Source organism: Nicotiana tabacum, chromosome 20, assembly GCF_000715075.1.
Source record: "Nicotiana tabacum cultivar K326 chromosome 20, ASM71507v2, whole genome shotgun sequence".
NCBI classification, from domain to species: domain Eukaryota; kingdom Viridiplantae; phylum Streptophyta; class Magnoliopsida; order Solanales; family Solanaceae; genus Nicotiana; species Nicotiana tabacum.
The window spans coordinates 129,507,748-129,521,826 of NC_134099.1; the positions used below are offsets into that span (position 1 = coordinate 129,507,748).

A 14,079-nucleotide genomic window follows, 5' to 3' on the forward strand; every position below is an offset into this window, starting at 1 on the left:
AATTCGAATGTGATACACAAGGAAAACGAACTCTGGAAAGGAAATCCAATTACCCCGCTCTCTAATCACACATGCGACGCGGGTACACAGCTAATATGAGTTTTCCTCAGAAAAAATAGGAAACAAAACACATAAAACAGACATAGGGAACTGTACTCAATTGCACACTGTTGCGGCGTGCAACCCAATCCAAGCAACATACCCATGGCAGCGTGCCACCCAATCCACACAACATACCCATGGCGGCGTGCCACCCAATCCACACATAAAATTCACATAAGGTGATACATACCGAGCTAAATTGCTCATTACAACAAAAATACCGAATATCGGTCACAAGCACGCTAGGTACATAATACCATTCCCTGGGGAGACAGATAGCGCTATAAGCTACAAACTCAAGCACAACTAAGGTATGATATATGATCTGAATCTCAAGAGCCATCCTGCTCATATAACATCATCACTACGCGGAACCTTAACACATAAGAAATTCACCAAGTTGTCTCACAACTCACACGGCGCGATATATCATTACATAAAATAGCTGATGACGAAATAACACCCCAACTACTCTTCCATAAGGAGCTCATTGCTAAAATGAATACATCTGGCCTGATATAGAGCCCATATTCACATCTAAATTCATCCACAGACCTCAAGCTGATTCTGATCGCACTGAACCAGGCTAATAACCTTTCAAAGGTCCATAATCACCCATGTATTTCTCATAACACACAAGAACAACCATCATAACCAGAATAATACTCCATAGTCCACAACCCATTAAACCGAGTGCCCTCCAGGAATCAATTCTCAATTTAACGGCATCACTACAATCTTCATACTTAGTTTAACTCTTCAATCAATCAAGTGACTACATGCCACACTTATACAACCCTCCCATAGGGCACGCTCCTACAATCTTTCGTAACAGATAACAAGTCTGTACATCCGAACCACCGGCCGCACTAACGCTGAAAAGCGATCAAGAATCCTTGACCAGGATGCAAAGCCTTTTCATAAAACACTGATCTCAGGTGACGCTGAAGACAATACCCACATACTTTACACATCGAAACTCCTTTCCTGCTCATCCGAGCTCGTGACATCCTTGTCAACAGTGAACTGCAACCTTGATCCTCACTTCAAATTCCATACCACTCATTGCACCCAACATGCCAATATACGATAGAACAAGATTTACATCATAACTCTGGAACCTCTAATAGATTAACACTTTATCATATAAAAACTTTTCACTTAACTCACTTCAGGAGAACCATAGCAACACACAGGTGAATTCTCATAACCGTAGAATATGCAAATCTCTAAGTAGTGGTCTAAGCCACCATAGCCCTTTCGGGATCCGCCTACACATAGCAGGCCATAACAGTAGAATACTTCTGAATAACACCAATTACGGCAGCCGACAAGCCTCCACACATACCGTTACAATTCGCTTGCATAATTTGATCACGTTGAGGGAACTGATTACTACCACTAATATGCCAATTCAACTATGGCTAACCCATCTATATTCTTCCAATTTATTCTTGATTGCCTTAGGAATAATAATAACTCCATTCAACACATAGCACACTCCATTCGCACTCATCCCGAGTGACTTTGAATCACGAGACCATGCTATCTCAAATCCCACAAACCATTTCATACCTCCCAAATGCTACACTGCAAGTCAAAACATCATAGAACATTCTGGGCCTCTTCTCATAAGCTACTACAAAGCTTGATTCTTAACCGTACCTATAGGCTCAAAATTATTAGGCAACACACTTTACCCCTTTGAATCCACTAGGACCGTTGTGGAGAGCCACCCGCTCTAACTTGGCCCCGAATATAATCAACTTCATATATCTTCTAGCACATGAACACCCCCTCGACGAAGAACCCGGCAGAATCACTTCCCTTGAAACCCGCATCTATACAAGGCATAAATCCTGAATCCTTCTCCAAGTCTGAACATGAGGCAATAAGGCCAACCATAGCACACCTTTAACAATCCCTTTGCTCAAATTACCACTTATGTTCTTTTCCCGTAGCTGAAATAACCCATCAATGTACTAATAACCAGAAACCTCGCAAGTAGTTAACAATGCAACCCAATCATAGGCTGTGGGACTCTCCCACTTAGCTTGAAGCCACTATTACACCTCTGGAATTCACCAAGATTCTTTATCTCTTATTAACGTGACCTCACGCAATTAAACCACCAGATTCCTTGAAATCCTTCCATTAGCACTTCATGAACACCCTGAATTTCCATTAACATTCATATATTCGACCTCTTACCGGAATGGCCAGTAAAATCCTCCGCAGAAGCTTCGCCAACCACGCGACCGCTAACCTGCTCACAAGGAATAACCCACCTGTGGAAATCACTTTCCGACATCTTCCAACGCTTTTGCACGGGGTACAATCACTACGACATCAATAACCCATCCTGAGTCCGAGCTCACTCTCTAGCTGCACAAGTCCATTTACCCCTCGTGGATATCAATTAGATGCACGACAACATCCTTCCAATTCAAAGTTATGTTGTATCCTTCTTTATTTCAAGCAGCTCATTTCCGTTATATCAAATCTCCTACCGCATAATAGCTCATGCTTCAAATTAAATCTGTAGGCCCCAATCACCAATCTCTAGAGTTCCCAAATCATTCAAAACCCTCCCCAAGGTGTGTGGTCATCCTACCACTAAGCCCATATACAACTCCGCCACTCTCCCACTTTGGCGGAATTCACCCCTTTAATTGACTACTCGACCTTTGCTTCTTATACTTGGCCTTCTAGAAATTTTAACCACCGCCTAACACTCCCCACATGTCCTTCCTCAGCCTTTGCTGCTCAGTTGTTACCTTAATAAAATCTATCTTCGTAGCACTTGAACCCACAAATCGCTACTAACTTTAAACATTTTCGATGATCACCCTTCTCGAGCCGTCAACCTTAGAAATACCGACTCAATCCTGAACCACCGCACCCCGCGATATCTAACAGTCATTTTTCCAATATTATTTCACAATATCTTACCTCAAAGGCAAATTGCAGAAGACCATAACACCGGCAAACCTAACATTTATAGTCAAGGACGATGACACTACATCGCAGATAAATATTCCAACACGCTCGAAAATACCAAGTCTCGCTACTCCATCACCCCAAACCTAGACATTTAAAGGCCAATTTTTTTTCCTCCGCTGGAAATGAAATATCAGATCTCTGAATCGCGCATTGAGTAAACTCCTTTCAAATCATTCACCGCACCAACACATAGGCAAGTATCCTACCATCAAGCGATACTGTATGATAACAAATCGTGAGCATCATAGAAATTTGTGCATAGCCTCCAAGCTCTTAGAAGCACAACTATCGAGTCGAAATGATAGAAAATCCTTCCGCAAGGCGATGACAATAGCCCACCTAACTATACCGGGAGAAACATCCCGCACCACATCTATAGTACCATTACAATTCTTCAGTTCTCGATTTATAACAAGCGGTTCGCATCGCGTAAGATTGAGTATGAAGAAACAAGGGAATAAACCCCAAGGAATCAAATCGCACGATGAGGAATCAAGAAGCGAAGTGCTCCTAACAGCCATGTAGCCTCTCGAATATAAGTACAGACGTCTCCGTACCGATCCGCAAGAATCTACTATACTCGCTCATGACTCGTGAGACCTAGGGGAACCTAGTGCTCTGATACCATGTTGTCACACCCCAAAATCCACTAAGGGTCGTGATGGCGCCGAACACTGCTGTCAAGAAAGCCAACCAAAATACTTGATTAAGTTCTCGTTTTAATAATTTTGAAAACTATGATTTTCCTTCAATTTTACTAGTAAAAGACAATCTTTACAATGTCAATAAAAGAATGTTTGGAAGTAAATACAAGATACCCAATAATAATCCCAGAACCCGGTGTCACAAGTGCATGAGCATTTACTAGGAATGAAATAAAATACAGTAACTGTCTGGAATACAAAGTGGACAGAAATGAAAATACAGTACAATACTCTAAAGGGGACTCTGCTTGCTATGGGTCGTCTCGACAAATGCAGCTCACCTAAGTCTCCGTATCAACTATGCCGCTATGCCACTAAGCCACTAGCCACACATGAACCTGTGCAACAAAATGCACAGCAAGTGTAGTATGAGTACGAAAATAATGTGTACCCAGTAAGTATCCCGTCTAACCTCGAAGAAGTAGAGACGAGAGGTTGACTTCATCACTTACTAGTGGTCCAATAATAATATATAAATAATGCGAATAATCATGGATTTATTAAAAGCGGCAGTAAATTCAAATAAGTCACGAAACAGGTAAACGTTCCTTTTTGTATTAAAAGGTCTTAGAATTCATAGTCTATTAATTATCAATTTATCTCCAGTCAGGGAGAGCAAATATCAATATCTATAAATCTCAAGGCAAGCAATACAAGCATGCGCAAATCATACCGAGATCATACGGACCGATCCAACAATATTTAACTATGCACTACCAGAGGGTCGAATGGCGCAAACAATAGATGCATCTATTTAATCTACCGAGGCGTTCGACCCGTTCCACAATAGATAAACACATTCAAATAGTCAAATCAATAATTCATCAAGGAGTAAATATTCAGAAAAAGGCAAGTTTCTCTTTTAAAAGTCAGGAACTGATATCTAGCCTTTTAGAAATTTATTTACACGTTCGATATGTTTTAAGCATTTTTGACTTTGTCAACAAGGTTGCAAGTATTACAAGTAAGCATGTTTTTGGGCCCTAAACTACCCCAACTTAAGCATAATAGTAGCTACGCACAGACTCTCATCACCTCGTGCGTACGTAGCCCCCACAAATAGGAGCACATAACCAGTTATTTCACTTATGGGGACAATTCCCTCTTACAAGGTTAGAAAGGAGACTCACCTCGCTCCGAAGATCCATAACCGGCATTCCACGCACTTCTGAAGACCCACATAGATGCTAAATGCTCCAAAACTAGCCAATAATTATGCAAATCCATTAACATATATTCAATTACTCATTATAATCCAATTTATAAAAATTCCTAACTCCAATTGAAAAGTTGACAAAATTGCCCTCGGGCCTACGCGCCTGGATTCCGATTTTTCGAAGATAAAGTTTACCCATGAACTCACGAACTCAAATATATGATTTTCTCTTAATTTCATACCCAAAATCGTGGTCAAAATCCAAGAATACGAATTTTCTAGGTTTTCCTCAAACCCCCAAATTTCTACCAATTTACATGCAAAAATTTCTTACATAATCAATGTATTTAACTCAAGATAGGTGGGGTTAGCTTACCTTGTTGATGATGATGAAATACCCCATTTGAAGCTCTCCAAATCACCCACACCAACTGAAAATGGGAGAAAAATGACCATCTCCCGATTTTTAAAAGAACACACTGCCTCCAGCATTTTCGCACATGCAGCTCCGCACCTGCGGAAATTTCTATGGCAGGCGCGATCTCAGCCAACTCGCTCAAGTCAGCATCTGCGAAGCCAGGGCCACTTCTGTGGTCTCGCTTCTGCGGAAGGTTCGTCACACCTGCGACCCCAGCCAAGCCCAGCCATTTTTCGCTTTTGTGACACAAGGGCCGCTTCTACGGCTCCGCACATGTGGCCCAAGTCTCGTAGGTGCGGTTACACCAGCAACCAACAACTTTAGCTCTTCCTCCAAGTTCTAATTCAATCTGTTAACCACCCGGAATCCACCCAAGGCCCCGACCAATCATACTAACCAATCTCAAAACACATTACGGACTTGCTTGAAGCCTCAAATCATATCAAACAATGCTAAAATCATGAATCGACCTCCAATCCAAGCTTAATGAACTTTAGAATTTCACACTTCAACATTTGATGTCGAGACCTATCAAATCACATCCGAGTGACCTCGAATTTTGCACACAAGTCATATTTGACGTTACGGACCTACTCCAACTTCCGAAATTGGATTCCGACCCCGATATCAAAAAGTTCACTCCCGATCAAACTTCTCAAAAAAACTTTCAAATTTCTATCTTTAGCCAAATAACTCCAAAATGACCCACAGACCTCCGAATTCACTTCCGATCATGCTCCCAACACCAGAATCACCATACGAAGCTATTCCCAGACTCGGACTCCCAAATGGACATTGATAACACTTGCACTTAAACCCAAACTTATGAAATTCTTCCGAAATGCTAACTTCCACAATAGGTGCCGAAACGTTTCCGGGTCTTCCAAAACCTGGTCTGGACATACGCCCAAGTTTAAAATCATCATACGAACCTACTGGAACCTTCGAATCCCAATTCCAAGGTCATTTACTCAAAAATTCAATCTTAGTTAATTCTTTCTACTTAAAGCTTCCAAAATGAGAATTCTCGTTCCAAATCAACTCCGAATTCCCCAGAATTCGATTCCTACCACGCGTACAAGTTATAAATCCTAAAGTGAAGCTGCTCACGGCCTCAAACTGTTGAACGACGCGCTAGAGCTCAAAACGATCGGCCGGGTCGTTACATAGGGAAACAGCAACACAAAAACTAAATAAAATTCTAGAACTCCTAGTTGGTGAAGTTCAACAGTGATGAGCAGCAAAAATAGTCCCGAACCGGAGGAAGGAAAGCTCGAAATCCAGGCAAATTAACTCGAAATCAACAACAAACAACTACAGCTTTAATTTTGAATTATTTGAATCCGAAACAACCTATCAAAAATCTATTTTTTTATTTTTGTTCGGCTAGGGTTGGGTGTAAATGAGGGAAAAAATGGAGTCCTCAGAATGGGGAGGGGGTTTCGTCATTTTTAGAGAGAGAGGGGGGTCGCTACTATGGATTTGTTTTGTCCCTTTTTTAGAAGATGATAGGCGCCATTTTTTAGGTCTCTGAAAGAGAAGGGGAGAGTTTGATGGTCTTAAGTCTCTAGGGTATTTTCCAAAATAGGAAGGTCTCCTTATAAGGTTAGAAAATGGGATTTTTAAAGGAAGGGGATCCGATTGGGCCAATTGGGGAATGGGCTAGGAAAATTTTGGGCTATTTTGGTAACTGGGCCGATGCAAATGCCCTAGCCCAATTGCAATGAAGAATAAAGAAGTTCCCTTTCTTCTTTCTTTGTATTTTAAACTTAGCCCCTTAATTAAAACACCAATTTCAAATTGATTTTTGCAAAAATGACCTATTAAACTAATTGATTAAAGTTAACGTAAATTTTTTTGTGATTTTCATGTATTAATCTAACAATTGAAGAGTAATTAATTCCTAAAAATGCAAGTTGAACCTAAGATGGCATGAAACTAAAATGTGACAACTTTTTATGATTTTTCTTATAATTTTAAAATATTAAACATGCATGAAATGCAACTAAATAAAGAAAAACTTTTAAAATCCATTACAATTATTTTTGGTCTATTTGTAGGAGTTATTTCCATGCAAGGCAAAAATTAGATGCTCACATTCATGAATACAGAGCCATGTGTTCTTGAATACAGTAACAACAATCACCTTAAAAATAGGTATGTCCAGTTGTCTAAGAGAGAGAGAAAATATAAATAGCGAATTTCATACCGTATTTCATGCCTCAATGGTAGTATATACCATAAATACTTATTTTGCTACAAAATAAAAAAGGTAGCTATAGAAATTAATATTTTAAAATAATTTTAGTTTATACTCCCTCTATTCCAGTTTATGTGAACCTATTTTCTTTTTGGTCTATTTCAAAAAAAAATGACCCCTTTCTAAATTTGGAAACAATTTAACTTAAACTTACAATTCTACCCTTAATGAGAAGTTTTTATAACCACACAAATAGTCTGGGCCTTTTTTAACTTGTTTAGGACTACAAATTTCAAAAGTCTTTATTTTTTCTTAAACTCTGTACCCAGTCAAATAGGTTCACATAAATTAAAACGGATGGAGCAATAAATAGGGTGTATATCTTTACTATAGGAGATAAAATTTTCTTTTTTGTTTACTCCATCATTATTAGCCAAATAAAAACCTTTTAGCCAAAATAGTTGAATATCAATTCCTTTTTACTCCCTCCCTTTCAAATTAGATAAGGTACTTTCTTTTTTAGTCTATCCCAAAATAAATGACACATTTCTAAATTTGAAAATAATTCATTTTAAACTCTTTATTTTACCCATTTTACCCTTAATGAGAAATTTTTATAACCACACAAATGTCATGGCCCCACAAAGCCTTTACCCCTTAACTTTTTAGACCACAAATTTCAAAAGTCATTTTTTTTTAAACTCCGTACCGAGAGTCAAATTATCTCATCTAAATTGAAACGGATGGAGTATATTTTGTTAAATACAAGGGCTATTTATTTTAACTATATATTTTTGGGCCAACTTAATGAAAAAAGAAGAACTTTGCTAGAGCTCCATTAGTATTTTTTGCCAAATAAAAAAGGTTTAACCAAACTAATAAAGTTTCAACTATGAACTTTTTTATTTCTTCTATAGATGCAATATAATGTCTATTTATGCTAACAGTGTGTTCTATTTTTTGGTCAAATCTGTAAAGAAACTTTGTGAAAGCTCAATTATTTTTTGCAAATAAAAAACTTTACTGAATAATGGAGTTTAAATTGTATTTTTTTTATTTTTTTTAAATGCAACGAGTGTTTGTTTTAACTGTATATTTCTTCTCTTTTGCGCCTACTTTGTAAAAAAGTTTGGCTCACATTTTAATATTTTTAGCCAATTGAAAATTTTGTCCTAAATAGTTGAAGTCCAGCTAAGTTTTTTAATTACAAATTTGATCCCATAAAGATAAACTAAAAAATTAATGAATTAAAAGATAAAAATACTTATAATTTAGATTGAAACAAATGCCATGTGGAGAACATAATCCACGTGGATTAAAAAAGAATATGATTTACGTGCATATTACAAAATGGATATACTCCAAAGTATATACTACGAGCTATCAAACAGAATAACTCCACAATGACACCTCAACATCACTTTCCACATCATCATCCCAGCTGAAACAACTCCCTAATAAACAAGGATTTGGTGAAAACAAACTTCCTTCTTCCATATTTGTCTGCCATTCTTGCGTCCCAAACATTCCCACTTCTCCACATGAATTGCTATACATGAAATTCTCTGCAGTCACCACATTCTGCATGCAATTAGTTGTCGCGTTCTCTTCTGTTGCTGCCTTCATTTCCTCATCACCATTGTCAGTATTAGTTGCCCCTCTATAACTAACATTAGTTTCCTCTCCTGGCCAGAACGCCTCTGCTGCTCTCGCAGCCGCTTGGCGCAAGTCCTTGGGATCCTTTGATACCGGCACTTGCAACCGCCAAGCGGAGTCTACGAAGTTTAAAGTGGCGAGATGTCCTCTAAGGGCCAATGCAGCTACGTCGTGAGCTCGTGCAGCCATTTCTGCAGTTGGGTAACTTCCCAACCATATTCGCTTCTGTGTGTTGGGCTCACGCAGTTCACAAACCCATTTGTCGTTGTTCCTCTTTCTCACTCCCCTGTATATCGGGTGGCGAGTTTCCTTGAACTTCTTTCTTCCCGCACGCTTCTTAGGTTTGTTTGACGCTAATAGGATAACTTCTTCGTCAGAAGCTTCCGCCTCAATAACTGAAGAGCATGATGAAATTGAGTTATTCATCATTTGAAGAAAGTGCAAATTGCTGAGTTTTACGTACGTAGTTTGTAATATGTGCTGAGTGTTGTGGCGATTGACTTGTTTTCTGCTTGAGGCTTTAGGTTGTACATAGAATCTGTGAAGTGTTCTTATAAATTTGAATTATGAAGAGAGGAGTATATGGACGCGCACACGGAAGTGAGCTTACGAAAAGAGCGGGGCCCGCTTGACTGTGTCAATAAATAGATCTTACTGATTAAGAAATACTTCTGGGTTCCAGCACGTGGTAATGGTGAGAATAAGTCTTTCTTCTTGCTTTTTAATTTGACACACGTGCGGTACACATATATGTAAACTTAGCCGTATAAAAACCGCATGAAATATTGTTGTTTCATTTTACATGATGATCTTTTTCTTAATTTAATTTTAAAAAGTGATACTATTTTTTATTACTCCCTCCTTAATTGTCCACTTTTGATTCAGCACTCCCTTTAAGAAAAAATAAATAAAGTATGCCTTTTAACATAATATACATAATAATGATAGCATTTCAAAAAGTCTTGTAAAATAATTTGAGGAATAAGTAGTTAATGTTATGGGATTGTCTTTCTCTTAATTTAGTATAGCGGACAAATAAAAGTAAAAATATATTTTTATTATAGTGGAGTAGTAAAAGTAAACGGAGGGAGTATATCAATAATGAAATACTTTATGACATACAAAAATCACAATTTTTAGGAGTACATTTGATACTGTCGATTCTTCCTTCTTTACTTTGTTCCGGGTCAATTTTACAGTTTAAAGTGAAACTGAGGTACTTTCTCTATATTTTTACTCATAGTGAAGGTTATAATAAATTCTCCGTTTTTTTATTCACTTTACTAATATCGTTCCCTTTGTATAAATAAAACATGTAAGTAAAACTATGCCGCGCCACTTAAAAGATACAAGGCTAAATTACTTTAGATGGTATTGTGCATTTATTTATCGGAGACAGCGTCTCTAATCTCAAGGTACGATATGCGTATATACTATATATTTTTCTCGTACCTCACTTATGGGATTATACTGAATTTATTGTTATTGTTGTTGTTGTTGTGTATTTATTAAATTAACTTTAAATTCATAAATACTCCCTAAAAGTATTCTGTATTACACATCTAAATCCGTTGATACTTTAGAGCATAGCACACATTGTACTTGGACCTTTTAATTAAGGTTTTAATAAAATTACGTAGTGTTATATTATATTTATCATAAAAAAATACTCGTTAAATCTTTTACAATGTCATGTTACATTATATAAGCGAGAAAGGTAAAATGAAAATGTTGAAACTAAAAATTTAGGGAGTATTGATTTTAAATAGGATTAAAAAAAGGATTGGAATTTAAAAATTCGGAGAAATGAGTATGTTAGTCGAAAAGGCATAATCGAGCCATTTTGGTTTTGATACCAACTTTTAACAAAGAATAAAATTATTCTAATACTCATACTTCGGGTTAATTTTACTTATGGTCATTCAATTATGTTTTAATTTCACTAAAGTCACTCAACTATTTTTCGTCACTTAAAAGTAACTCAACTTTCACATTATCACTTAAAAATCATTTTGGCTCAAATCCCCAACATAAATATGACATGGCATAAAATTTAATGAAAAAATTCAAAAATAAATGTCACATAAGCTTAAATGGATCATACCCACTTTAGATCTATTTCTTCCTTAATGTGATTTGACCCATAACCCAAATGGGTTTCAATAAGGAAAAAAACACACACCCCTAATAAAATTAGGTCTTGTGACTTTTTTGTAGGGCTTTTATCGTACAAATATAATGTTTCTTTTGTCTAAACAATTGCAATAGGTTGTCTGTAATTGCATGTTCATTATGAAAATAGACTCTTATTAGCCTTATTATTATTCTTGTATGCATATGATACATTAATATGTTATGTAAGATGAACACAATACTATTTTAATTTTACTAGTAAATTATAAATATCTTATGTGAGTTGGATACAGTAGTATTTTAACTTCAGTAGAGTTATAAAACGACTCGGATAGGCATACAAACAAGATAAGAATTTTTTTTAGTATAGAATAATTGTAAATGGGCATTATGTAACAGAAAAGGCAAGAATTTTATAGTATAGGATAATCATTTTAAACTAATATGAAATTTAATATTTTCTTTTATTGAAAGTATTTGGGTTATGGGTCAAATCACATTAAGGAAGAAATTGATCTAAAGTGGGTATGATTCATTTAAGCTTATGTGGCATTTATTTTTGGATTTGTCTCATTAATTTTATGTCATGTCATATTTATGGTAGGAGTTTGAACTAAAATGACTTTTAAGTGATAATGTAAAAGTTTAGTTACTTTTAAGTAACAAAAAATAGTTGAGTGACTTTAGTGAAATTGAAACATAGTTGAGTGACCATCAATGAAATTAATCCAGTGCAGAGGCAACTTTAACCTTTATTTTTTACAAAAAATAAATTGCATCACGTCGTTATAATGATACAGTCAATGGTGGGCCCCCGTCAACAATATTACCTAAAACATGGCAGCCAGGGACTTCGTACGACTGACTTTGGCAGCTGTAGTTTTCTAAACTTCTACTGGGTGGCTCTGACCGAGTCCGAAACTGAAATGATTTATTTTTGTACATAAAATATAGTTATACAATTAAAAAAAAGTTATATTTCTACATAAAACGCAGTATAATATTGTATTTTATTTTAACAGAAAATTAGCCGTTAAAGTTAAATGCAGTATAATACTGCATTTTATTTAATAAATTATTTTTTTATAGAAAAATGCAGTATAGTATGACGTTTAAGGAAAACACAGTATTATACTGCATTTCCCTTTAATAATAAAAAAAAATCTTGGGCCCCACCCATCATACAAAAAGTGAAGAGCGTAGGTCTCGCATACAACCCAAGCCTTGGAATCCTTCTTTCGGGGTCAAAATTTCAAATTTTTGATATTTCAAAAAATATAAATCGTGGTATTTCAATTTAGTTTATGTCGAAACTCGTAGAGCATATGCATATTTGTTTTCTTGAATGTGTTTCTACGTTGATTTGTGTTATGTTTGCAATTAAATTTGTATGTTATTTTTACCCGGATTGAATTATTAGTGTTTTAAAAAAATAGTTAAAACTTGATAAATAATTTTTATTGTTAATGAAATTGTTCACAAATATCTTTTACTGTTTTATATGTAATTTCGTGAATGTTATGTTCATGTGTTTGTTGTTTTTCTTAGTTTAGATTATTTATTTGCTTAAAGAATAATGGCCTTTTAGCGTAGTAAAATATAGAGCCTTATAGCGTAGTAAAATATAGAGCCTTTTAGCGTGTAAAATATAGAGTCTTTTAGCGTATTAAAATATAGAGCCTTTTAGCATAGAGTTTCAGTAGTTTAAGTATGTACTAACTACAAACTCTATCCAATTAAACTTTACAAAATTAATTATTTAATTTATAAAATAAACTTACAAAACTAACAAATTAATATATGTTGTCAAATTAAATATCGAGCGTGGAACTCATAGTTGTATACCTTATCCAATTAAAAATTAATTATTTAATTTATAAAACTAACAAAATTCTAAAAATATTGAATTGACACACAAAAGAATTAAGGATAGCTTGGTGCTACTGGGCCTCAAATATCGAGCCTGGAACCCATAGATAATTACTCAGTCCAATTAAATAATGATTTATTTAATTTATTAAACTAACAAAATTTTAAGCTTATTGAAATTGACACACATAATAATTAAGGATAGTTTGGTGCTACTGGGCCTCAAATATCAAGCCTGCAACCCATATATAATTACTCTGTCCAATTACAAAATTAATTATTTAATTTATTAAACTAACAAAATTTTAAACTTATTGAAATTGACACACATAATAAGTAAGGATAGCTTGGTGCTACTGGGCCTCAAATATGGAGTCTGGAACTCATAGATAATTACTCTGTCCAATTAAATAATTAATTATTTAATTTATTATAACACAAACACACAATTAATATTGTTTAAATTACAGTAGACGACATGGACTTGCCGCCTGTGCATCCTGGACCAGCCGCAGATCAGATATTAGTGTTACAGGGCGAGCATAGGTCCGCCTATGTATGGGAGGGACATCTATTGGATTAGATTCTCTGCGCCAGGAGATTGGACGACTTGTGGGACTTTTTGAGGGAGAGAGATTTCCATGCCCGCGTAGTCCATCGCCTGCGTGCTACGGGTTTCGTTAGGATTTTTGAGATTGGGCGGATGCAGCTCGACTGGTCTCTCATCACGGCGTTAATAGAGCGGTGGCGACCGGAGACGCACACTTTTCACCTTCCTACTGGAGAGGCCACCATTACGCTTCAGGATGTTCAGGTTTTGTATGGGTTGTGTGTAGAT

General features: G+C 36.2%; 1 protein-coding gene across 1 annotated transcript; it reads right to left on the reverse strand.

Moving 5' to 3' along the window:
* Positions 1–8,810: 8,810 nt before the first annotated feature.
* On the reverse strand, positions 8,811–9,777 carry LOC107801859 (dehydration-responsive element-binding protein 1C-like). The gene has a single exon (XM_016625258.2). The coding sequence runs from the start codon at positions 9,666–9,668 to the stop codon at positions 8,967–8,969; it is 702 nt and encodes a 233-aa protein (XP_016480744.1). The 5' UTR covers positions 9,669–9,777; the 3' UTR covers positions 8,811–8,966.
* Positions 9,778–14,079: the final 4,302 nt, after the last annotated feature.

What these genes read in the sequence shown, in the direction of transcription:
- LOC107801859 (XM_016625258.2), bottom strand. Translation starts at nt 9,668, where the DNA reads ATGATGAATAACTCAATTTCATCATGCTCTTCAGTTATTGAGGCGGAA.